Raw genomic sequence first — 26,915 nt, 5'->3', positions numbered from 1 at the left:
AAACAGAGGAGGTGAGAAAGGAAGGGGAGGGAGGGAGGAAAACAATGAGTGTGCATGCTGAAGTCAGGTAAAGGGTGCACACATGTCATCCCGCTGAGAGAAAAGGATGGCTGAAAGTTCAAGCCCAGCCTAGGAAAAACAAAACCGAAGTTCTAACAGGACACCTCTTTCTAGTCTACCATTCATTTCTCTTCATCTACCTGCTTGCACTACTGCTCTGAAATCCACATGGTACTGAGCACAGAGGACAATCCCGCCCCGATCTTCTTGAATTTTGTCCTTGTCCTAGATAACTGTGGACTAACAGAACATGACTCCAGTCCATCGGTTCCCATGTTTAGGATGCTAAAGCAAGAGAGAACACTACAGGTAGTGTGACTCAGACACACACACACACACACACACACACACACACACACACACACACACACACACACACACTCTCTACTGTTTATCACTGTGTAGTCAGGGAGATGCTGGATTCGTCCATGTCCATTTCTTTACCTGAACCTTAGCTTCCTAGCCTAAGGATAAAGATGATGCAGGAAGAAGACTATTACATGGGGTACCAAGCGCACCTGGTCACTCTGGCTGACAAAGCAAATACCTGATGGGGGCTGGTTACTCAGTGGCTGTTCTCAAAGCTACCTTGTTGTCTCATTTAACTCTTGCCCCACACCAGAATCCAATTTTCATCTCCTTCAGCTCAGAGAAGACAGGTACTCAGTGCTGACCCAGAAGTAACTGTCAGAAACTAACTATAATAAAAGAACTGTCTACTGTCAAACAGAACTCTCAAAAATGTCTCCAATGCATCAGTCACACCATGCAACAAACCATTTCCATTCCCTGGTGCAGCTGTATCATTTAGCGCAATGACGATGAAAAAGCCCTGTCCTCTACTTGGATCCTAACACCCTTCCTAATCAGAACAATCACAGTACAGTCAGGTAAATGAAGCCCTTTATTTGACCATCAGCAGTGATCCCAAATGCTGGACTGCAAACCTGTCTTTAGGTTGTGACCTCTAATCCCACAGTTCCTGTTCCTTCGGAACCATTTCCACAAAAAAGCCCTGGGTCTCACCCTATGGTCACCTTTTTCCATGCTGGGACAAAGACATACAAAGCAATAATATCCCTGAAGACAAGCTATATAGGTGTTGAGTGCTATATAGTTCAGTGTCACTAGGCACCCAGCTAATGGAGGAAATGGCAACAGGTGAAGCTGGAAAGGAAGGTGGGAGAGATTATGGCAGTCATTCGTGTGCTATCCAGGGGTTCTGAGCTCACCATTTATGTAGTAGTCCCAAGGATTTTCTACACTCAGGAAAACTCACTTGCTTAACCAGTCAGGGTCATTTAACATTATTAAGGGTTTCCAGGAAGGTGGAAGGAAGGGAGAGGAAAGAACACGGTATGCCTGTCTTCTTGCAAGTGTTTCCGTCATTTAGATGCGGGCAGACAGTTAACATGCCTTAGGAAAAGGACTATAGTCAGAGTTAACAGTTGTGGAAGCAGAGGACTCACGGGAAGAAAGTAAAAATAAATGCAAACTCAGCACTAATTGAGCTAATAATTACTAACTCCAGTCCAATAAGCAAAGGTATGCAGGTCTATACTTACCAGATCCACAACCTCACTGGTTTTATGTGGCTATAAAGAAAAGTGTTACAAATTAAACTATGACATGCTGGTGATTTGACATGGTAAATCATAACTATTCCACAAAGAAGTGGACTACAGAACTGATGAGGCCTGTCAAAGCACTTGCCTGGACCATGAAAGGTGTAATTCAGTTCATGTGTCCTGAAAATTCAGAAGGGACACAGTTACTGTGTAGTAACTTGCAAAATCCATGAACCGTGTCCCAGGATTTAGTTATTTAGTTTATTTCTCTGTTAGCTGGCTCACGTCAGGAAAAGGTTCAGGAACTTACTCCCCAACAGAAGCTTAACTCCTCAAGACATAGGCAGCTAAGGCCGCAGAAGCTCAACAGTGAGCAAACCTAAGTGTCCTGTGCAGTTTCCACAGGCGCCACCGGGCCGATCACTTCACCGGGCACCCACTCCCTACGCTCCCAGAGGCTGTGAAGTTAATTACAGTTTCTAGGCTAGGGAAAAGATAATCTGCAGACAACTTATCATTTTACCTGGCCTCAAACTCAGACTTTGCTTTATGGCAATAGAGTGTGATTTAACTGTTTATTGCAGTAGACAATAAAGGAGAGGAAGAAGGGAAAAGAGAAAGAAAGGGAGGAATGGAAGGAGCAACACACACATAGACACACAAACACAGACACACACACATATATATACAGACATACACACACACGGGCACACACACACACACACACACACACACACACACGGGCACACACGCACCAGCTATTATGTGGGCATGGAGCCTTCCTGTAACGTTGTCTCTACACTTCCCTAGCTTCTTTCTGCACGAGTTTCTTCTGTAACCATGGTTTGCAGTGACCTCCCCACTCCTTCCTATATCTCCTGCTCCTCGTCTCTGACTCCTTCCTACCTTCTGTGGTCCAGTCATGGAGTCATCTGCCTCTTTTCAAGCATCAAGGTCTTTTTATAAGTTGCTCCAGGAGCCTGGAATGCTCTGCTCCGGTGTCACGTCTCTCTTCTCTTCCTTCTGTTCAATCAGACACCTTCTCCTTACCCTACACAAACATCAGGTCATGTCCACCTCAGCCTCAAGTTCCTGTATTGTGCCCTCTCTACAGTCATTGCTAGTTAACATACATCACATTTTATTTTCCCCCATTTCGGCAGGAATGCTTTATTACTTCTTTCTCCAGCCCTAAAACAGGGGATGCATGAATTCACAGTAATTGCAGTCAATATGTGCCAGTGTGTAGCTGGAAATATTTGAACAAGACAGTCTGACCACTACTTTCACAATACTACAAAAATACCCAGAGGGGAAGCAAGCCGAGTAATTAGCTACTATGTTCTAAGCACGTTATATGGATGAGTCTCACGTCAAGGACTACGGCAAAAGCCACGGACTTCCTAAGTGATAGAGGAGCTAGGATTCAAGTCCAGCCATCCAGGCCTGAGTCTCTGCTCCTCACCACACATAAACAGAGACATACCGTGAAGGCTGCAGCTACAAAGCAGTCAAGGATGTTGGGGACACACAGGTAGCCTGCTTTAGTCTGCAAGTGGGACAGGTGCCACAAAGACTTTGTGAAGACTAGCTTCGCTGGGAAGAGTCACAGCTGCCGGTTGGAGCTGCATAGAGGCTGTTTTGGACATGAATATGAAGTGCAATGGCTTGAGTGGTAACCAAGGAGTCACCCATAGACACTCAACGTAAATTATGGCACTGGAGACTTCCAGAGAGTCTCTAACAGAAAAGACGGCCCATTTAAGGTGTGGTAGTAGTGGTGCGTGGTGGTGCACCCATTCAACTCTAGCACTCTGGGAGGCAGAAACAGGATCTCCGTGAGTTTGAGGCCAGGCTGGCCTACATATATACCTAATCTCAAAAAAAAAAGCAACTCTTTACCTAAGAGAGGTAAAAAGTTTCTTTAGGCTTCTGAGCCTCAAGAAAATGGCCAGGATGGGGAAATTTCCAGGTCAGTGTGTTATGGAAGCTAAGAAAAAAGAATGCTTTAAGGTGAGGAGGACAGGCTTCACACTGTCACCCCTGACACCACTCCAAATCCTCCGACCAGCCCTGAGCACACACCCCGCATCCAATCCAGCTTCCCTACTCTCCTACCCTCCAGCCAGCACCCTGCCTTCAGGCCCCACCAGAGGGCCTTTGGAAAGTGCCCCAGGGTACCACCGATTAGCAACAATGACCAGTGGTTACACACATACAGTCTCGTGTCTACAGATCTATATTCTGTTCACCTCCCACCCATCCCATCCCGACATGTATATCCTCCGCACCTCCCACCCATCCCATCCCAACATGCCTGTCCTCTCCAGTGCCATCAGACCCTGAGCTTTGAGTAGCCTAAATCGGCCTCAAACTTGCAATCCTCCTGTCCACCTCTTGAAAACTGGGATCAAAGGTAGGCAGCACCTCAATCAGCTTGTTTCTATTCTTCTGTTTTCTAGTTTTGAAAGAAAAACTGAGAGAAATACATAGTTTTCAATATAATAGTCATACTTTTATACAATAGAATAGTTCTCCAATTCTATGTACAAAGAACCTGGGTTTAAGTTTCAGGAACTTTTAACCTAAGCCTCAGCTTCATCATCTGTTACTGGAAACATCACCACACCTACAAAAGATAATGATGAATAAAGTCCACAGCATAGTTCCTGGCCCTGGGCAGCTGCCCATCACCAATTTCCTTCGCTGACTCTCCTCTCTCAATGACTTCTCTGGTGGGAGCACATACAGCCTTACCGTTCTTCACTTGATGCTCCTACTTCATATTGTGGGAACTTTCTCACCAACCCCGTGGCTCAAAACAAGTTACTCCTGGAAGCAGTGGCCAGCACCAAGCCACTATACTCAGGGGGCAGCAGGTGCCCACCACGCTTCCCTATGAAGAACTCCCAACTTTCAGCTAAAAGTTGAAGGTAGACTGCCATCTATCCTGCCTACCAACAGCTCAGAGTCTAGCCTCAGAAACAGGTACATCTTCAAAGACTCATTCTATTCTCTACTCCTGATAAATATTGCTAACTAAGCCTTACAACTAGGTACTGTATTACTCCACACAAAGCCTTCTGGCTGGGTGAAATCAATTTGATCAAAATGGTGCCTAGTTACAAAAGCAGTGCACAGTGGGGCTCCCATATCAACAGCACCAAGTTAGCTGAAGACTGCATGTAGTTTCTAGTACTTTCCAAGGAGTGACTGTTCCAAGACCAAATAGTGGCTTTGGCTAACTCACCTTGTCTGCTGGACCACAGGCTTCTTGGAGGTAGAGAATTAGTGTAAAAGACAAATTTGTCTTTAGTTGAAACTATATTTAGCAATGTTTACCTAGTAAATACTTAATAAACACTTTTTTGTCTGATAATCAAAAGAAAAAAGACCCCCTCTCCCCAAAAAACAGTGAAAAACAAAACCCCACAAACGCTTTCTTCGGGCATCAGGACTTCTCCAAGGTCAGAAGTCTCAGGAAATAGAGGTCATTTGTACAGGGGGAGGCACCTGCTTCTCAGAGTCTGTTACTGAATATTAATTTCTAAAGTAACCTTAAATTCATGCAGGAAGCATGTAAGATATAAGTATCAAATATACTCTTAGCCCTTCAGGAAAGTTACTGAAGGAGATGCCTCTTTCTAAGCGTTAGCCATGTTTTCTTTCTACAAAAACATTTCTCAGCTGAACCATGGTGGCGCACACCTTTAATTCCAGAACTTGGGAGACAGAGGCAGTTGGATCTCTGTGAGTTTGAGATCAGCCTGGTCTACAGAGCAAGTTCCAGGACAGTCAGGGCTACACAGAGAAACCCTGTCTCAAAGAAATTTTTACTCTAGTTTTGCAATATGCAATATAAAGTGTTAATGAACTAAATGTCAGCTTTACCCCTAAAAGAACAAATGAAAAACCAGTGGTAGCCTGCCAGGCTCGATGACACACACCTGCAATCCTAGCACTCAGGAGTAGAGGCAGGAGGATCTGAAGGTCAAAGTCGTCCTGCCTACGTAAGGAGCTAGAGCTCTGCCAGCCTGGGACACATGCGACCTTGTTTCCAAACAATCAAACTAAATGAGCAGGAGCCACTGCTGTATTTATTAAGTGCAGGCTCTCCTCCCTTCTGGTACAAGGTAGGACGGTGTTCACCTGGTCCCTTGAACATGGTGTGTAACTTATGTGACTGACTAGTGGTAGCTATGTCACTGGAGGAGCTAACACACAAGCAAGCGCCCAGGTGGGCTTTCAACAGCACAGACCTCCAAATGACAACAGCACACAGCAACGCCACAGTGACCATACCACTCTTGAGAAATAAACTAAACCTACTATAAGCTATGGAGATTTTTGGAATGAAGTATTACCAAGCCTCTAAGGATTCACATGAACAGCAAATGTAGCGAAGTGTTCTTAGCTAAGAAAGTCCTGCTTAGCTGGGGTGGCACACTCCTTAGATCCCAGTACTTGGGAAGCAGAAGCAGGCCAATATCTGAGTTCAAGGTCATCCTGGTCTAAAGAATGAGTTCTAGGACAGCCAGGGTCACACAGAGAAATCTTGTCACAAAAAAAGGAAGGGAGGAAGGGGGGGGTAGTAAAAGGAGAGGCGGAAGGGAGGGGAGGGAAAGGAAGTCCTATTTGCTTCATAGGTGCCAGCCTCTGCCTTAACCCAGAGATGCATCTCCATCCCAGCCTTTAAGGGCACAACAGATCGGTAATCACCACTACGTGCATAATGTGTGATTATTTCATCTGCAGCTTATGAAAGGGACAGCACTGGCAATTGACTTTGCTCTTGGTTACAGTTTGGTTGTTAATTTGTTTTTAGGACAGGACTGTCATCTTTATAGGGCCAGGCTGGCTTTGAACTCACAGTGAGCTCCTGTCTCAGCTACCCAAGTGCTGGGGTTACAGGGTGTCACAACACCTGGTTCCCTTCACACATCTTATAAACACTGAATTTTCTTGAAAAGGGTAGATTCCAAATGGGTTGCTCTAAAAGGTCAGATGTTACTGTTTTCTGTACAGGGTTAGCTATCTAGTTGCCCTTAACTTCTAATAAGGAATAACTAAGCAAACCAAAGAGGCTGTGTGTGATTTCAATAGCTGGCAGCCAATGAGACTGGGCCCTCAGGAGTGAAAAGTGTACAAAAAAGGTGTATACTGTGGAGAAAGACACCAGGTGTGTTTGACAGATCATGGCTCCCCACCCCAACATCTTTTAAACATACTCTCCAGACTTTGGAAGCTAAAAATCCTTTTCACAAATCTTCCCGCTGTCCTGAGGGCATGAGACCTTCTCTAAAGCAGAGAAGCCAACACTGAGGAGTGGACAAAGATGGACAGAAGGTATGCTTTGACAATTAAACTGCTGTTTTACATAAATGCATACTGAATGCATTCCCGCATTCTTTAAGCAAAACTCCCTACTCTCAACATATTAGAAGACAAGGGCTAGGGATGCAAGAGACACCAGGCTGGACTGGCTTCCTTACTCTTGGGCACTTCCAGATAAGTAAAGATGGCCAGAGACAGTCAAATGTGCCAGCTAGCTCCCATTGTGAGAACATAAGCCCAACAGTCTATGTAAATCCTCGTCTCAGTAAACTCACACAGACAGGTACTCCTCACTCTTCTTTTGTTTCTAGAGACCAAGCAAGCAAGGCAGAACACCTGCCTCAGAGATGTCACTCAGATGTAGAAGGTGCTGCCAAGCCCTGCTGTTGCTGATCTGCTCCCAGAAGGGCCATCTGACAAACATGACCCGTTATCGCTGTTTATGAGCCTGTCATCTTATACTTCAGAAGTTCAACGGTGAGCACTCAGCATTTTCCTACTTCAGCTATCTACTTGGCAGCTTTCCTGTGCCCAGCCCCACCCAGCAGCACATGGGCCAACTCTACTGAGAGCTCATCACAAACTAAAGCAGCCATCTTGCCCAGTGGTCCCTAACCTGGGGTCATGATCCCTCTGAGGTCCAACAACCCTTTCACAGGGGTCACAGTTATGAAGTTGAAACAAAAATATCAGAGGTCAATACAACATGAGGAACTGTATTAAAGGTTCGCAGCATCAGGACAGCTGAGAGTCGCTGCTCTAGCTCCTTGATTAAGCCAGTGAATTGTGATATGAATCTGATAACACAATCCTGAAGACTCAGTTGGAGTCTAATTCCTGATTTGCTGTTGAGAGGCTGCAGATGAGGGGCTAAGACACTCACTCAGTTTTCGACAAAGGAAACTCAATTATCACTGCCAGCACTTAGGATGCTGAGCTGTGGTTAGGGATTGCTGCACACAGAGGAACCAACTGCCTCTGCAAAGATATCCAGATGCATCTACAGAGTAAATGGCTTCCTCTCAGAACTGAACCCTAGTCAGTTACATAGGAAATCTGAGACCAGTATGTGCTACATGAAATCCTGTAGGACATCAAAACTAGATCAATTTGAGAATTACCTTTAAGACTCATAGTTTGCTAGAGTGGTAGCACATGTCCTTAATCTCAGCAGAGGCAGTGAGTCGGAGGCCAACCTGGTCTACATAGAGCTATTGCAGGTCAGCCAAGGTTCCACAGTGACATTCTGTTTCTAAAACAGAAGAAGAAGAGGAGGGGGGAGGGTAGTTTGCATATATAAAGTAAGTACAAGATGTAGCTAAACCTATGAAAGAGGGGCGAGAACAAGGGAGAACTCAGGAAGATGCTGAGCCAACAACAGAAGATTAGAGCTGCCCCACTAGAAAACTCACAGTACTAGGTACTACAGAGACATTAAAAAAGGCGATGGTCAGAGCTGGAGAGATGGCTCAGCAGCTAAGAGCACTGGCTGCTCTTCTAGGGGACCCAGGTTCACCTACATGGCAGGCAGTTCACACCTGTCTGTAACACCAGTTCAAGGGGATCCCTCAACACAGGCATACATGCAGGCAAAATGCTAATGCACATAAAAATAAATCTTTAAAAAAAGAAGAAAGTGATGGCCAAGAATGGTTACAGGATCTGTAGATCAAGAACTCACCTAAGAATCAGGGATATGTGTGAAAAACAGGTTATGGAGAATACATGAAGTGAAAATGGAAGATGGGTATAGGTCTGCCTCTTCCAAGAAATTTACCTTGGTGCTGGGGGTGCAGCTCAGCACTGTGCTTACCTTGCATGCATGGGCCTTGGGTTCATGGTCCTGCACTAGAGCAGTAAAAGAAAGAGGGAACAGATCAGAAAGGGGAAGGGGGAAAGGGAGAGGGAGGGAGGAGACAGGAAGGCAAAGCAAGGAAGGGAAGGAAGGAAGAAAACTTTGACTTGAACAAAATGCAAAAAATGTAGTTAGAAGCAGAGGGGGCAGTGGCACAGAGAGGTTCCACTCTGTGAGGCAGTGACTCATCCAGTGACATCACAGCGACTCATCTAAGGATTTGTAAATATAAGAAGGATAAAAAGCACACTCAGGGGGTTGGGGATTTAGCTCAGCGGTAGAGCACTTGCCTAGTAAGCGCAAGGCCCTGGGTTCGGTCCCCAACTCGAAAAAAAAAAAAAAAAAAAAAAAAAAAAAAGCACACTCAGGGACAGGAAATGGAATAGAACAAACTTCTTGGGATACAAGAAGGAAAATATGGAGGAATGAAAATAGAGGCAATAAAAAATGGGATTTGACAGAAACAATTTAGAATTCTGAAAAGAAACGCCAAGATTAAAGGGTGTGGTGGCGTGTGCCTATAAGCCCAACACTTGGAGCTCGGAGGGAGGAGGACCTGTCAGTTTAGCCTCAGCTACACAGTAAGCTCAAGGCCACCCTAGGCTACAAGGCCTTTTCTCAAAGTAAACAAAAGAAACGCCAAGAGTGGAGAAATTTCAAAAGCATTAGAAATTCAGTCAAATGTGGTGTAGCCAGGCTGCTGCTCTAAGCCCCATGAGCATTAAGGTGGAGGAGCAGCTGAAGTGCAGCAAACCTTCCACCAGGAGTGGCCAGCCTCAAATTAAGGGAAGCTTCCTCCGTTAGGATGCACATTCAGTGATAAGCTCGCTGTTTTGAGATAGGTCTTTTGCCTACATAAGGTAAACAAAACAGCTGACTATCAAGATACATGAGACGGCAAAGGCTTCGAGGGTGCAAAGAGTCAGCCTGAAATGCATGGAAAGTGAAGTTGCTTGCTGGATAACACCTTCAGGCAGTCTAAGGGTGACTAAGACAGGGTTCTGACTCCTTCTATCATCGATTTCAACAACGAATAGATATGAGCAGTCATTTCTCAGTGCCAACCCACAGCTAAAAATAACCAGATGTATGAACAGTAAAAGAAATTTGCTGCAGCAGCAAGAAGCTTTATGGAACTGATGTGAAGATAAGACACAGGAGAAAGGGCAGCGTTTTTATGGCCACTTACTTCTTTCTAAAAGCCATGCCCAATAAAACAGAGCTGGAATCACGTTACTGACTGAGCAGACATCCTCACAGATGTTTAAAATGGCATTAGAAGGATGAGGCAAAAAGGCACCCAGGAGACAGAGGAGGGCTTCTTCTGATGAAACCTGACATCCTTTCCTGACCAGAAACCCCTGGCCACTAGGAGAGCAAGGAAGAGACCTTCACCTGATGACGCTTACAAAAGCCCCACAGCCAATGCTGCGCTTCACGGCAACGGCTCTGGGACCCAGCAAGCCGGCCTAACTGTTTATCCCATTCCTAGCCCTCACAACACTAGAGCCTGGGCCACAGAGTGAGGGCAGAAAACACACAGAAGGAAAAACACTGGAAAGAAATTAACAAAATGTCTATATATATATATATATAAAAAGAATTCCTAAGAGTTTAATACAACCACTGGTCTTAGTGTAAACATATAAAAATAAAGTGAATTTTAGCAACAATACATTTAAAGTGAATATTCCAAACACCATATACATAAAAGTAGATATCTAAGATAAAATTTAATAAAATGAAAAACCTCTAAGAAAAAAACCATAAATGCTAATTGACAGATCTAAAGAAGGGGGCTTGTGTCTATAACCCTAAACTCTTGAGGCTGAGGCAAGAGGATTACTACAGATTTGAAGCCATCTACATGACAGGCTATACACGAAGTTCTAGGACAGCTGGTCTTGAACACTTTTTAAAGATACACTACAGGTGCAGTTTACATTATAAAAAGGTAAACAACCTTCAAATAGTTAATGAATTTGATGCAATTCAAGTTAAAAATCTTTTGTTTTGTTTTTATAATTTATACAAACCATACTTCAGGGCGGGTCTCAGACCCAGCAGGAAATGGCAAGCAGAAAATGAATGTAATGGTATTTCTGTAACTTTTTTTGGTCTCATAATGCTTTATTTGGGCATTTTTAACTTTACTGGTCTTTTGCTTTTATGTTATGATTGATTTTGTGGTTTTATGGATTTTAAGTATATAGGGTTTTTGTTTGTTTGGGGGTTTTGCCTGTTTGTTGTCTTAAGAAAGAAATGACTGGAGTTGGAAGGGTGGGGGAAGTGTGGGTGATCTGGTATGAAGAGCCAGGCACAGAAAATTCCTTTTTTTTCCCTGATTTTTTTTCGTTCTTTCTTTTTTAAAAATTTTTATGTACATTGTTGTTTTGCTTGCATATCTGTTTGAGGGTACCAGTTCCCTGGAACTGGAGTTATATACAGTTGTGAGATGCCATGTGGGTGCTGGGAATTAAACCAGGGTCCTCAGAACTGAGTGCTCTTAACCTCTGAGCCATCTCTCCAGCCCCCAGAAAATTCTTACAACCAAACAAAGACAGTCGGGCATGAACAGCACCCTGGGATTCAGAAGTAGTCTTAGAAGCACACTTCACACTGCCTGCATGGAGCAGCTTGAACCAGAGACTCCCCTTCCCACACTCTATGCTGCACAAAACCAACTGGCTCTGGCGGGTGTTCCATTCGCCAGGTCCCCAAGGGATCAAGTACTGGGCAGGGGGTCTTCGCAAATAATGTCTATGGACATCTAGCACTCAGACAGACTGCCTAATGCCTACTCTGTGTTGCTCACCACTGACACTGCTGCGCTTATGAACTCCTGATAAAGAGAGAGCTCTCAGGCTAGAAATGGCTCAGGTTAGGAGCACTGGTTGCTTTTCCAGAGAACTCAGGTTCAATTCCCAGCACACACAATTCAGCTCACACCTGTCTGTAAATCCAGTTCCAGTGGATCTGGTACACTCACAGAGACATACATGCAGGCAAAACACTAGTACACATAAAATAAGAAGAAATCATTTATAAAGAGAGAGCTCACTGTGAGAGAAATGAAGATGGTCACTTCAGCAGACTGCACCTAGTACAACAGGGACCACAGAAGATGAGAGAGCTATGTCTTTTTTTTTGTCAATTATGAAATTCCTTTCTCCAGAAAGACCAGTCTTTTAATCTATGCTGAGACACTGAAATGTATCCCACCCGTATTTGCAAACAAACAGCTAGCACTTGCAAAGGAACCCACTCTGTCTATCACATAGTAATACCAATAGCACCCAATTTTTTACAACTTAAAAAAAAATGAGCAGGGTGTCAGGATAGCTCAGTAGGTAGGGGCATTTGCTGCCAAGCCTAATGACCTCGGCTCCACATGGTAGAGAGAACTGACCAATTCCCATAAGTCTGTCCTTTGACCTCTACATACATGCTGTGGCTACAAGGTCTCAAAGAACAAAACAACAACAACATCAAAAGCCCATCCCTTTTAAAGTAACAATAGTAAGGCCTATAAAGACAACTCCATTTCATATTTTCAGTGTTAACTTTTTGTCCCCCTTATAGTACGGAGGGGAAGTTCTCTCCTTGGTGTAAATCATAAGACAGTAACATACTTAACAACTAGTGAACAACCACTGGTGCATGCAAAGAGGAGGGCTAAGGGGGCTGGAGAGATGGCTCAGCGGTTAAGAGCACCCGACTACTCTTCCAGAGGTCCTGAGTTCAATTCCCAGCAACCACATGGTGGCTCACAACCATCTGTAAAGAGATCCGATGCCCTCTTCTGGTGTGTCTGAGGACAGCTACAGTGTGCTTATATATAATAAATCTTACCAAAAAAAAAAAAAAAAAAAGTTAAGGTCATCCTCAGCTATGTAGTGAGTTTAATGCCAGCTTGGGATACATGAGAACCTGTCTCAAAAAAATTAAACACACACACACACACACACACACACACACACACACACACCTCCTTCCAAAAGCCATGGATCATTGGAAGGTCACTGGCTGATTTACCAGAGAATAGCACTGAAGACCACATGTACCAGCTGGACAGAATTACATTCCTGTCCCCTGTGAGTCGTCTCCTGTTTAACTTGGCACATTAGGACTCAGGCCTCATCACAGTTATGCTAACAAAACAAAACTGAGAACATTACTTGGGTCCATTTCAATTCTGAGTGTGCTTTCCTGAAAGTATCTTGCATCTGATTTCAAATGATGTTACAGATGCATTAGTCACTCCACTGCTCCTCGGCAGGGATATATGATTTTATTTTGGTTTTTAAGGTTTATTTTTACTTTGCGTGCATGAGTTTTGTACATAGCACATGCATGCCGTCTGCCGAGGCCAGGTGAGGGCATCAGATCTCCTGACTGGAGCTGAAGACACCTGGTTCTGAGCTACCACATAGGTACTGGGAGCCAAGCCTGGATCTTCCGCAAGAGCAGTATGCACTCCTATTTTTTTTTTTTATTTTGTTTTGTTTGTTTTGTATTTCAAGACAGGATTTTTCTGTGTAACTGCCCTGCATGTCCTGGAACTCAAGTCCATAAACCTGGCTGGCCTCAAACTCACAGAAATCCACATGTCTCTGCCTCCCAAATCCTGGGAGTAAAGGCATGCACCACCATGCCTGACTGCAATATGTACTCTTAACCACCAAGTCCTACAGCTCCCTAAGATATAAATTTTATTGTGTCAAAGTTCCTGAGTTCACATCATTCCAAAGCTTCACTGTTACCAGCCTACGTCTAGGAAATTCATTCCATATCCAACATAAAAGTTTCAGTTTTGGATATACAGCCACGTATGTTATGTCATAACCACCATATACTAAGAAGTCTGCCAGTGAAAGAACCAGCAACCAGGAAGAACAGGACCAGTGATGATCTCTGTGCTAACAACTAATAGATTTTAGCACACACAACAACAACAAAACCCAAAGTACACCAGGGCTGGAGGGATGGCTCGGCAGGTAAGAACACTGGCTACTCTTTTAAAGGATCTGGGTTCAATTTCCAGCACCCACACAGCAGCTTACAACCTGTAACTCCAATCCCAGAGGACCCAATGACATATTCTTGTCTCTTGGGGTATCAGGCACACACTTGTAGCATAAACATACATGTAAACAAAACACACATACATGGGCTGGAGAGATGGCTCAGGGGTTAAGAGCACTGACTGTTCTTCCAGAGGTCCTGAGTTCAATTCCCAGCAACCACATGGTGGCTCCCAACCATCTGTAATGGGATCTGATGCCCTCTGCTGGTGTGCACAAAGAGAAAGCACTCATATACATACAATAAAAAAAATCTAAAAGAAAAGAGAAGGAAAACAAAAACCAACAACAAAAAACATATACATTACAATTAAAAAAACTCTCAAAACTATTTAACATCTAACTTTTTAAAAACATGTTTAAACTTTAATCCAAACAGAGGCAGGTGGTTCTGAATTCAAGACCAGCCAGGTTTGTAGAGATCCAAGGCTACATAGAGAAACCCTGTCTCAAAAACAAACAACAAAATCAACCAGCAAACAAAGAAGCAGGTGGATAAAAACGTGCTTGCTTAATCTGTCTGCTTTTTCTGAGGTGGGGCACACACATGTCATCACGAAGCATGTGTGGAGATGACAGGACGATTTGCAGTCGTCAGTTTTCTCCTTTTATCATGTGGATTCTGCAGATCCAACTCAGGATGTCCAAGCTTGGCAAGCAACTACCTTTACCCACTGAGCCCGCCCACTGGCCTCTCAGAACTATTAAACTCACTAAACAAAACAGGTTCAGACTTGATGTATGCATCAGTGGCAGAGTAGCCAGTTAGCATGTGGGAGGCCCTGGACTCAACCCCCAGTACTGCAAAATTAATTGACTAATTAATTAAAACAGACTCTAGAACTAGGTCGGAAAAAAGGAGCAAGTGAGAGAACAGGAGGTGCACGGTGGCAGGAGATATCCTAACTCCTAGTTTTCCAGGAGCCCTGTTCTGGGAGAGGACATACCTTATCCATATGGAAGATCAAGTCCAACTCACAGACATTTTCAAAACACTTATCCAGAGTCTCCACAAAAACCTAAGGAATAAGAAGAAACAGATAGAGAGAAGACCATCAGTCACTGTCTTACAGACATCGCGTGTAAGGGGTAAGCCTAGCACACCCTCCCTCGTCCTTCTGATGCAGAGGCCAATTGATGGGACATCTTCTCAACTGAGGCTCCCTCTTTCTGAGCCATTTCTCCAACACTTTAACTTTTAAAAGTCCCAGTCTTAAAAATTCAAACACTTTAAAAGTTCAGTCTCTTTAAAACATTCAGTTTTCCTCAAAGTTTCTCTAAAATATCCAAAGCCTCTCTAAAGTGCTAGTCTCTTAACTAGGCTCCTGTAAAATAAAAAAAAAATAATAATAAGTTATATTCTTCTTATTTCAAAAAAGAAGTGCCAGGGCACAGTCACAATCAGACTAAAGCCATCCAAAGTTCAACAGTGTAAAAAGTTTAGTGTCTGATATCTGGGACTCACCCACGATTCTCTGGGCTCCTGAGGGCCTGAGCCACTTCTCCAGCTCTGCTTCAGCAGCACACACAGCTTGTCTCCTAGGCTCGAGCTAGTGTATCCCCTTCACAGCTGCTGCTGTTCTCCGATGGCCATCCCAAGGTTCTAGCATTTCAAAAATGCTAGAGTCTTTGCAAGTGGCCTCTCCCTTCACCAATAACCTTTCCTGGGTTCTCTTTAGGAACTGTGACAATACAGCATGGTGCCAAGCCTTAGCTTCTCTCCACAACACCTTCAATTCTGGGACTTTGACTGCACCCTCATCAATGGTCTCTTCTACTCTCTCCTGGTGCCAAACCTCAGATGTTCTCCATAACTCCTTCATGCCTTCAAAGCCAGTTCCACCTAGATGACTCTTATTTATTACCAAGACTCCTAGCATGAGATTCAGCCTCAGCCCCCTTTAATCAGTTTCTGTATGCCAACCCTGAAGAAACACTTCTCAAAAGATTTCACCTCAGTGACACTTGTCTCTTCTAACTATTGCTAATTTCTTAGCTCCAGCTGACTAGCATCATTTGTTTTACACCAATGGCGCTGGTCTCTGTTAATAATCACGACTGATTCTTCATTCCCAGCTGAGCAGAAAGATACTTAATTCAAATAGTATATAAATGGCCCTGGCAGTTTTTCTGAAATGTAACAAGCTAGACCTCTATCATGTGCACTCTCAACTGCTTATTTTCCAAGTTCCCACAGAACAAGCCTGAGCTCTGAACGCTTGATGGCTTTCCCAGCCCAAATCTCAAATGCCACCAGTCTTCCCAAAAACACGTGGCTGGGTCTGCCACAGCCACACCCCACATCCTGGCACCAATTTCTGCCTTCATTAGTTAGCAAACTGTTATTCCATCCAGAGCTCAACTACTGTTTTCCTTGATGATGTCAATATCAAGATGCAAAGGGCAAATGTGCGCCTGACATCCTGATAACTGGTACATGGTTTCTATTGGAAACCAAACACTGGAAAGTGGCAGGCCATTAAGTATTAATATTCTAGGACCTAGCAATTATACTCCTCAGGTGTATACCTTACAGAAAGGCGTGGAGACATGAGACTAAAAACAGACACAGACATTTCATAGTGGCACTATTTATAACTCCTTGTATTTTTAAGCAATGTAGTTTTTTTGTTCAACAATAGCAGTTAAAGCCAGGCAGTGGTGGCGAACACCTTGAATCCCAGCACTTGGGAGGCTCAGTCAGGCTGATCTCTTAAGTTTGAGGCCAGCCTGATCCACAACACAATTTCTTGGACAGCCAGGGCTTCACTGAAAAACCCTGTCTTAAAGAAACAAAAATAAACACAATAGCAGCTAAATATGAGATGGTTTTCAATCACGATAACACCTCATCGTGAATCTTTATAACCTGACCATTCAAGTCCATTAGTACCGGGAAATTTTACTAAATTGGAAATTTCTTCACTTACATATGCCAAATTATTTTTTTTCTGGAAAATATTAAAGAACCTCTGAGAAAATGGCAATAACACAAAAAGGACTGATTTTTCTTACTATGTATCGGAATTTGTCATAAAACCTCATAATTCAAACACAGGGCCAGCAGGATCACTTGGGTAAAGCCTGACAATGTGTGTTATCTCTAGGACTCACATAGTAGAGGGAGAGAACTGACTCCAACAAGGTATTTCTGACCTGGTGCTGGCAGTCAACTTGTCAACTTGATACTAGCTAGTCACCACATGGCCTGTGGGCAAGCCTGTTGGCATTTTCTTGACTGATGATTATGTGGGAAGGCCCAGCTCACTCACTATGGGTGGAACCACTCCTGCGCTTGTGATCTTGAATGGCATAGAAGGGCAAGCCATAGAGAGCAAGCCAGAAAGCAGCAATCCTCATGGCCTCTGCATCAGTTCCTGCCTTCCCTCAGTGATAGGCTGTGATGTGGAACTGTAAACTGAAAGGGTTTATCCCTTTCCTGCCTAAGTTGTTTTTTAATCATGATGTTTTATCACAGCCATAGTGTGGCTGGTTTTGTGTGTCAACTTAACACAAGCTGGAGTTATCACAGAGAAAGAGCCTCCCTTGAAGAAATGCCTCCATGAGCCCCAGCTGTAAGGCATTTCCTCAATTAGTGATCAAGCGGGGAGGACCCAGCCCATTGTGGGTGGTGCTGTTCCTGGGCTGGTGGTCTTAGGTTCTATAAGAGAGCAAGCTGAGCAAGCCAGGGGAAGCCAGTTAAGTAACATCCCTCCGTGACCTGTACATCAGCTCCTGATTCCTGACCTGCTTGAGTTCCAGTCCTGACTTTCCTTGGTGATGAGCAGCAATGTAGAAGTGTAAGCTGAATGAACCCTCTCCTCCCCAACCTGCTTCTTGGTCAGTCATGATGTTTGTGCAGGACTAGAAACCCTGAATACGACACATAGAAATCCTAGTAAGACAGACCTCTAAACCTCACCGTAGCACTCACACTGTGATTAAAGGTAGACATTTACAGTAAAATGATTCTTAAAAATAAATGCAGTCCTTTCAGTTGGTGGGATCTGAGTTACTGTTAGCTCACCTCACTCACTGGCCTGTACCGTGCTCACACACACACCACACTCAGTTCTTTACTTTCCCTGAGTGTCCCTTGTCTGGGCTCTTGAAGGCTCCCTGAAGGAACGGCACTTGCTTCCAAATCTAATCCACTGAATCCATCTCTGAGGCTGCTGTTGTCTCCGCGTGACCTCCAACAAGGCAAAGCTGTATTCACTTTAAATATTATTTATGTTTTTCTGTTATGACTTTGCAACATTTTTGTTGCTTTGTTTTTAGACAGGGTCTCACTGGACCCTCACTGGCCTACTGGCTGGCCTGAACTCACTATGTCGACCAGGTGGGGCCCTACACTTGCCAATGATCCTCCTCCCTCCTTGTCTCAGGGTGCTGGGATGTCGGGCATGCACCACCACAGCTGGTCCGATTTTGTAATTTTATGGGACTCAGTATCAGGTGATCCATAGTAGATGAATTTTCAAACACTGTCCTTCGTCACCATTTAATACTTCAACTATGAAATGTCTAGTTGTTTTTGTAGAAACAGGAAGTGCAATGCTTTCCTGACCTCTAACTCAAAAGGCATGACTTTCATGTAGAGGTCGGAGGGTAACCTCAGGTGTTGGTCCTCACTATCTTGTTTGAGATTGGGTCTCCAGCTCTCTTCTATGCAAGAGCTGGTACCTGATTTTCTGATTTCTCCATTTCCCCATCTGGTAGCCCCTGAGGTTTCCAGCATGTCTGTCCTGTTGTTTTTTCTTTCAAATTCCAGCAGTCTTGTTCCATGCAGTTCTGTTCTTAGTCTGTTTAAACACTCTTTCATCTTCAAGACCGAGAACTCACGAAAGGCAACCAGGGCTCTCTATAATACCCCTGCCTTGGGCACCGTCCTCCCCATAGTGCCCCTGTGCTCCCTGTAATACCCCTGCCTTGGGCACCGTGCTCCCCACAGTGCCCCTGTGCTCCCTGTAATACCCCTGCCTTGGGCACCGTGCTCCCTGTAATGCCCCTGTGCTCCCTGTAATACCCCTGCCTTGGGCACCATGCTCCCTGTAATGCCTCTGTGCTCCCCATAATACCCCTGCCTTGGGCACCGTGCTCCCCATAATGCCCCTGTGCTCCCTGTAATACCCCTGCCTTGGGCACCATGCTCCCTGTAATGCCCCTGTGCTCCCCATAATACCCCTGCCTTGGGCACCATGCTCCCCATAATGCCCTGTACTCCCCGTAATGCTCCTGCCTTGCCTCCTGAGGGCTGGGCTGCACCACCACTGTGCTCACCTGTCAGCTTCCACTCTGTTGTGTAAGAGCTGCTTTTGCTTTCTGTGCACCTTTAAACTGTTCGTTACGAGGACCCTAGTTCTTAGAACTGGTTATGAAAGTAAACTAGGGAGGAAGGCACTATGTATGTTCCATGCCCTGGCTTTAGGCCGCCATTGCAAATAAAATTAAAGTGTAAAATACTTAAGATTGGAGAGATGGCTCAGTCTGTAAAGTGCTTGCTGCACAAACATAAGTCCGTGAACTTCAACTTCCAGAACCCAAACAAAAAGCCCCTGCAGCAAATCCTGGCAAAGGCTGGATGATGCCCAGGATCTGCTGGCAAGTCTAGTCTGTCTAGCAGGTCAGCGGCTCCAGGTCCAGTGAAAGACCCTATCTCAGACAGTAAGGTGGAGAGCAAGTGAGGAAGGCACCGCCCACTGGCCTCCACAGTATCTGCACAAACACAAGTCTTGCACATAGGAAGTGTCTTACACACAGGAAGTGTCTTGCACACAGGAAGTGTCTTGCACCCAGGAAATATAAGTACATAAATGTAATATGGTTTCAGAGCTGAAAGAAAATTCAAAACATTAAAAACCGAGGGCAGTGTGAAGGCTGGGTAGGAACCACCATTCAAATCGAAGTCCCGGAAGGTTCTCAGGCCTTTTCCCAGAGCACCACCTGGTGGACGTCTGGAAACTTTTTTTTTTTTTTTTAAAGATTACTATGTATACAGCATTCTGCCTGCATGCATGTATGCCTACAGGCCAGAAAAGAGCAACAGATCTCACTATAGATGGTTGTGAGCCACCATGTGGTTGCTGAGAATTGAACTCAGGCTCTCTAGAAAAGCAGCCAGTGCTCTTAACCGCTGAGCCATCTCTCCAACCCCTGGTAACTCTTATGGACATCAATGAGACTGAAAAAAAAAAAAAGACCCAGAGGACGGTTACTGAATGCCCCCATCCCCACGCAAACTCAGAGAGTTGTTGCCATTAGTCTGTGACTTCACATACCTGGATGAGGTCCAAGATCCCAAGTTCACTCTCTGATGAATCCACACAAAACACGAAGTAGAGGGTAGCATAGTGCCGGTAAATCAGTTTATAGTCAGAGCCACCAATCAAACTGTGGGAGACGGTAGTAGCAGTTGAGAACCCAGGTCTTAAGTAAACTTATCAAAGAAACCCTGCATCAAAGAACGGGAATGGGCCTAACAAAGAAGAGCGGGCATCTCCACATGATGGCAACTGAGTGTGGAAGGGGAGCTTGAGGCCCCTTGACTCCACTGTCACCTTTCTCTTGCCTATCCTGCCAGTGACCATACAGAGTGATGACCAGGAGCTGCAGAGATGGCTCAGAGGTTAAGAACACTGTCTGCTCTTCTGGAGGATTCAGGTTCAATTCCCAGCACCTACATGGCAGCTCACAACTATCTGTAAACTCCAATTCCAGGAGATCTGACACCCAATGCACATAAATTAGAAATAAGTTATATAAAAAGAGAAAGAAAAAATCTCAGTGATGGCTGAAGCTCAGTGCAAATGTTTCCCAGGAATCAGGCGTCTTCCTGGGCAGCTCATGCTAAGAGCAGGTTACTTGGGTCTGGTGTAGCAGTGCACACCTGTAATCCTAGCATTAGGAGGCGAGCAGACCTGAGTTCAGGGCCAGTCTGGACTATACAGAGAAACCTGGTTGTGTTGGACCCTCACCCCCAGCCCCCACCAGACAAAAGAATAGGTTATGCTGCATCAGGTAGCCATTGACCCCCGCAGTACTAGAAGAAATGAAAACAACCAAGGCCACCCAACGTGGAGCTGGGGGAGGAGGGAGATGGCCACCTGAAGCTGATGGTTTACCTTCCACCTTCTAAGAAGTTACAGATGTTGTCATCTCGCTTGAGGACCAGGTGGAAGGTCTCTCGAACAATCTGCTGTTGAATTTCTTCTGGCTATGGAACAACAACAAAAAGAAAAGTCAGGGGGCAGATGAGGAAAACGTGCACCTATCAATAAGAGCAGATATGTAAAGAAGGGATTCTGGGCTAAAGAGATCAGCAATGAAGAGCACTGGGTACTCTTCCAGAGGACCCAGGTTCAATTCCAAGCACCCACATAGAGGCTCACAACTGCCTGTAACTCCAGTTCCAGGGAATCTGACACTCTCACACCAATGCACAATCAATCAATCAACCAATCAAGGGGTTCCAAATGGGGCACAACTGGAAAAGCTCATATATAAGCACACAAAGCACACAGAAGGCAGAGAGTGACTGTGGGGAAAACAAGGTTACAGTGATTAACGTGGGCTTATTTACCTAGGTATTTCAGTCACGAGCCTTTATATCTTACAGACAAGCTCAGAGTCAAACAAGGAATCAGAATTCATAATCTCACAAAATCCTCAAATCTTTTTTTTAATCTGACCCCAACCCTCTGAATAAAATCAATACTGGGTATGTAACGAGTCTCAAAGCTCCAGAACTGTATGAAGGTCAAGATGTAATCATGCTCATGTCTCAAAGATAAATTTGTCACTTTTACTTAATACCAGTACTACATATGAGATGTTGCTTTACTCACAGACAAAAGATTACTTGCAAAACAGAAAATGTATTTATAGATCTGAATTTGGGACATCTGAACAAAACTACAAATAAACTCTTTTCATTTAATAGTCACTTGTAATCTTGAGAACCTCAATGGTGAATGAATCACATGTTAAATCACATTTGATTTCCATTTATATGTAAGGGTTTTATAATAGGTACGGCATACTTTTTTTTAAAAGCCATGCATGGTGGTTCACTCCTGCAAGGCCACCTAAGCCAGGACAGTCACTAAGTTGAAGGGCAGCCTGGTTTATATGGTAAAGTTCAGGCTATCTCAACAAAACAAGAGGGAAGAGTGGGGAGGGGTAGAAAGGAGAGGAGAAAGGAAACCCATTGAGTAGATCATGTGTGTAATCCCAGCACCTGGGTAGGTAAAGGCAGGAAGAAGGTGAGACCGTGTATAAGGAGGTGGGAAAGTAAGAAGTGGCAGTGCTTTAATACCAGCACTTGAAGAAGCAGGTGGATGGATATCTGTGAGTTCAATGCCAGCCTGGTCTACACAGTAAGTGCCAGGTCAGTCAGGGATACAGAGTGAGTCTGTCTCAAAACAGACAGACAGACAGGATAAGGAAGAAACCAGACAGAAACTAGGTAGTTAAAATATCTAAATCAGAACCTGGGAAGTAGTGGTGCATGCCTTTAATCCCAGTGCTTGGGTGGCAGAGGCAGGTGGATTACTGTGAATTTGATGCCGGCTTGTTCTACAGTGAGTTCCAAATCAGCCAGGGCCACAAAGAAAAACCCTGTTTTGGAAAACAAACAAACAACAACAAAACCCTCTAAATCAGGAACTGGAGAACTGGTTCAGCCATTAAGATTTGTTGCTCCTACAGTTCAATTCCCAGTAGTCAGGTGATGGCTGACAACCATCAATAAATCCATTTCCAAGGGATTCATGCTGACTTCTACTCTTCAAGGGCACCAGGTACACATGTGGAACACACATGCATGCAGGGAAACACTCATACATTTAAAATAAATAAATCTACGAATAATGTAAACCCTCTGGCCAGTCTTCTCACATGAGGCTGTGTGATGAGTTGGCTGGGGATTGTGTTTAAATGTGGTTCTGCTTTAATCCACCTGGGCTGGGACCAGAGTCTGTTTTGTCACGCTCCCACAAACAGCAGTGCTTCAGGTCTGGGGACTACACTATGGACTGAACAGGATAAGAAAAATGTTCACCTTGAATCTTCCTTAAACCAAAAAGACACATTAAAAAAATTTTAATCCCTTTTGTTCTACACCACTGAGCTTAGTTTTGAAGTGGCCAGTTCTTTAAAAGCTATTAAGGGAGGCACACCAAAAAACAGGGGACTAATCAGTGAGAGAGTTCCTTAAAAGCTATTGGGGGCCACAAAAAAATAAAAGGGGGACTCATTCACTGAGAGGAAGCGGCTGCCTCAGTGTGAGTTCTGAAAACCTCTCAGTATCTACTGAATGTATGAATGCAAACTTGCTAATCACTGGCCCACAAATGGGAACCAATCAGTCACTATCTTCCTGGTTTCCATGTGAACAACACAGCAAGCTCACATTTGCTAGGATGTTGTCAAAGATTAACTCTGTGAGCTCAGAAACACAAAGTCCACTAAGCATCAGCACTTACTTAAACTGACAAAACATCTTTTCAACTAAAGTCTTTATCTACCTATAGATGGAACTGTCAAAAAAACCCCTGAGGATGGGGTGGTGGTATCAAAGAATGAGGCCAACTAACTCCTGGCTCAACGAAAGGGCAAACTACGGACGGCTTACACGCCCCAGTTACTTTAACAACCTGTCCTATCTTTTTACTACACTGCAGTTTTCAAGGGAGTTTCACTCAAGCAGTTCTTAAACAATTCTATGATCTTCAGAGATATACAAACAGCCAATAAGCACAAGACAGGTGCTCGGCATCCTTAGTCACTATGGAGACAGACATCAAAACCATTTAAAAAGGAGATCCATTTTCATCCACTAAAATGCCTTTAATTAAAGACAACATGGCTAGGATTATATAGCTCGGTGGTGGAGGATTGCCTAGAATGAGGGATGCTCTGAATTCACTTCCTAGTTCAGAAGGAGACATGTTGAAATTGGAAACCAATACATTGCTCGTAGCAATATGAAAGAATACAACCACTAGGAAAACACTTGCCAGTTTCCTAGATGTTTACCACTTAGTTATCATGTGGCCTAATGATTCTACTACATATAAAGTCAGGAGAAATAAAAAGAAATGCCCATACTAAGACTCAACAAATGAAATGTTCAGAGCAATGAACGGGAAATGTGAATGAACTGGGAGCACAGTGTGGCGCTTGCCTGCAGTTCCAGGAAGTGGAAGGCTGTGGTGGGATCTTTTCTCTTTCGGTGGCTGGTTTGTTGGGTTTTGGTTTTGTGGTTTATAATGTCTCCATTATGTAGCCAGGTTGGCTTTGAACTCACAATCCTCCTGCCTCAGTTTCCCAAGTGCTGTGATTATAGACATGTACCCACCAGGCCTACCTGAGTAGAAGGATTTCCAGTTCCAGGACAGCCTGAGTGTGCGCATGCATGCGCGCACGCAAACACACACACACACACTACAATACAAATGAAACGTAAGGATATCTTGTAAGTGAAAGAGAAAGTAGATAAGTGCTTGCTTAGGGACAGGGGAGTTGATTGCTAACAGAGAGAAGTTTCTTTTTTTTTTTTTTTTTTTTTTTTTTTTTTTCTTGTTTTTTTTTCGGGGCTGGGGATCGAACCCAGGACCTTGTGCTTCCTAGGCAAGCGCTCTACCACCGAGCCAAATCCCCAACCCCCCAGAGAGAAGTTTCTTTAGGAGTAGATAAAAATGTTCTCAAATTGTGATAGATGTCACCAAACTGCATACATTAAGTAGCTATATAGTGATTTTTAGCTCAATAAAAAAATGTAGAAAATAGGAGAAACAAATGCACACACAAATTGAAGCTATATTAAGTGTTTTTCTTTAAAATGTTCTTGGAAAAGTCCTATTTTAAAAAGCAACTTTTTTTTAATTTATGATGAAAAAGGAATAAAAGGCCCAGAGACATTTCTTAACCTGTAGAAAAGGTGGGGCTGAAGCTTAAGTGTTTTCTGATTCCATTTCCTCGCATGCTTAATCAGTCTCTCAGATATTTTGAAACCTAAGCATGAATAAAAGGTTGGGGAACACGAGGCAAATAATGACATTTGCGTTTTCCCAAAGGAAATGTTTCTAGAAAATTCAAATTTACATGAACATTGCTGAGGCATCCCAGGATGACATTTGTTTGTTTATTTAATTATTTGGTTTCTTGGGAGACGGTCTGGTGTAGCTCAAGCTGGCTTAGAACTAGCTGTGTATTGTAATAACTTTGAAGTCCTGATCCTCACGCCTCCATATCCCGAGTTCTGAGTTTAAAGGTGCGCACTACTACAACGGGCATCTTGTAATATTTCATTTCCCTCCGATTTTTAAAGAGACTTTCTATAACCCTACAGGATAAAAAGTAGTTCAACCCTGATGTGTCCCAGTCAATGCTGAAGCAAGTGATTCCAGGAAAGCACTTCTCTCTATGCACTTGAGAAAATATAAACTAAAAGAACCCAACGACCGGATCATCACAAAACTACACTCATCAATAAAAAATATATATATATATATAAAACTTAAAAACAGAGGCTTCTGTCATCCAAGATCTCAATGAGGCACACCGTGTACTGCGTCTGGCCCTAAGACCCAAGGGAAAGTGTCACAAAGCACAGAAAAGCCAGATCCAGGAAGGATGAGGGAGGAACAGGGGGGTGGGTCATGCACGGTGCCGGAGCCCGAGATGCTGCCGAGCGCTGCTGCGGGCCATGGGGAAGGGATAGGCTCGGGTGCTCCACAGGGGCGTGACGGGCCAGGCCGCACTCACAAAACGCTGGTAGAAGCGGACCAGCCGCGGTTTCCCATGGTTGTTGAAAACCAGAATCGCCTGAATCATCTTTGCCGGTCCCGCTTCTCTCGGCACCGGCTGCTCCAAGAACGCACCTTCTTCCGGCACAACACGGACACTTCCGGTTGGTGTCCTTCTGAAAGCTGCCCTTGGAAACCTAGTCTCGGTACCCCGGGATCCGAGCGCCGAAGGGTCCGGCCGCTCTGGCACCCTAGAAAAGTCAGCGTGCTCGCCTAGAGAGCATATCTATAGAAGCCCAGGAGCATGGTCGCAGTCAGCCTGGCAACCAAACCTGGCTAGGATTGAGCCCCTCATTCTGGTTCCATCCTGGAGCTAACCGCATCAGCAACAAAGATCGGGACTGGCAATTAGTGCCAGCAGCTGCACCAGTTTGAGGGAATTAGGAGGTGCTTGTGTGGCTTCTAACCTTGGGCCAGCAAAAGTTAGGCTTTTATTTTTTCATTATTACAATGTTGGAGTGAGTTAGGCAAAAGTCTGCAAGTGCAAATGGTCATTCTCGCCTTTAAATGGTGAAAGTTGATATTATAAGGAATCTCTCGTCCAATCCCATTTAAAAGAAACTGTTGGTTTCAAATTGGTTAACACCTTTTCCCTTTTATTTATTCATTTGGTTGTTTATATGTTATCTTTCCTCGAAACAGAGTCTCACTAAGTCGCCCTGGCTGGCTTTGAATTCAGAGATTGGCCGAACTCTGCCTCCTAAGTGCTGGGATTAAAGGCTGCACCACCACATACATCCCTGGGTTTTTAGTAAATAAAAATTCAAATGACTAGTGCATTGAAGTGTGACAAAATGATTCAAATGTTGGGCAGAAATACCAAAGACAATTCTAAAACAGAGTAACAAGAAGGAATCAGCTTTGCCCACCAATCAAACCAAGTAGGATAATTTGAAGTATGTTTAAAGTTACATTTATATGTTTATTGGAGAGGACACACCCACCTGCAATGGTGCATGTGTGGAAATCAGAGAACTTTGGGAGTCAGTTCTTTCCTGCCATGTAAGTGCCAGAGATTCAATGTAAGTCATCAGCTTTGACAATGCCTTTACCTCACAAGCCCCAAATCATAATTAAAGGGAGACATAGTATTGAACTGTAATGCAATAAGCTGTGGTAAACAATTTTAAAGATTTAATTTTAATTATGTCCTAGGTGTATGTGTCCCCATGTTGGCATGAACATATGGGTTCAGGTGCCCCCA

The 26,915-nt window shown here is 44.2% G+C and overlaps 1 protein-coding gene across 1 annotated transcript in view; it reads right to left on the bottom strand.

The window, feature by feature from the left end:
- Positions 1 to 25,809, bottom strand: part of LOC116891934 (AP-3 complex subunit sigma-2) — a 39,625-nt gene extending 13,816 nt beyond the window's left edge. The window contains exons 1-4 of the mRNA XM_032893374.1: positions 25,671 to 25,809; positions 21,026 to 21,117; positions 20,183 to 20,294; positions 14,849 to 14,920 (exon numbers count right to left, since the gene is read on the bottom strand). Coding sequence (XP_032749265.1) covers positions 14,849 to 14,920; positions 20,183 to 20,294; positions 21,026 to 21,117; positions 25,671 to 25,739 — 345 coding nt within the window. The 5' untranslated portion in view covers positions 25,740 to 25,809. The remainder of the gene's footprint in view (positions 1 to 14,848; positions 14,921 to 20,182; positions 20,295 to 21,025; positions 21,118 to 25,670) is intronic.
- Positions 25,810 to 26,915: the final 1,106 nt, after the last annotated feature.

Source organism: Rattus rattus, chromosome 2, assembly GCF_011064425.1.
Source record: "Rattus rattus isolate New Zealand chromosome 2, Rrattus_CSIRO_v1, whole genome shotgun sequence".
In the NCBI taxonomy this organism is placed as follows: Eukaryota; Metazoa; Chordata; class Mammalia; order Rodentia; family Muridae; genus Rattus; species Rattus rattus.
Note: the sequence above shows the minus strand (reverse complement) of the source record. Positions and strands in the feature narration are given on the sequence as shown.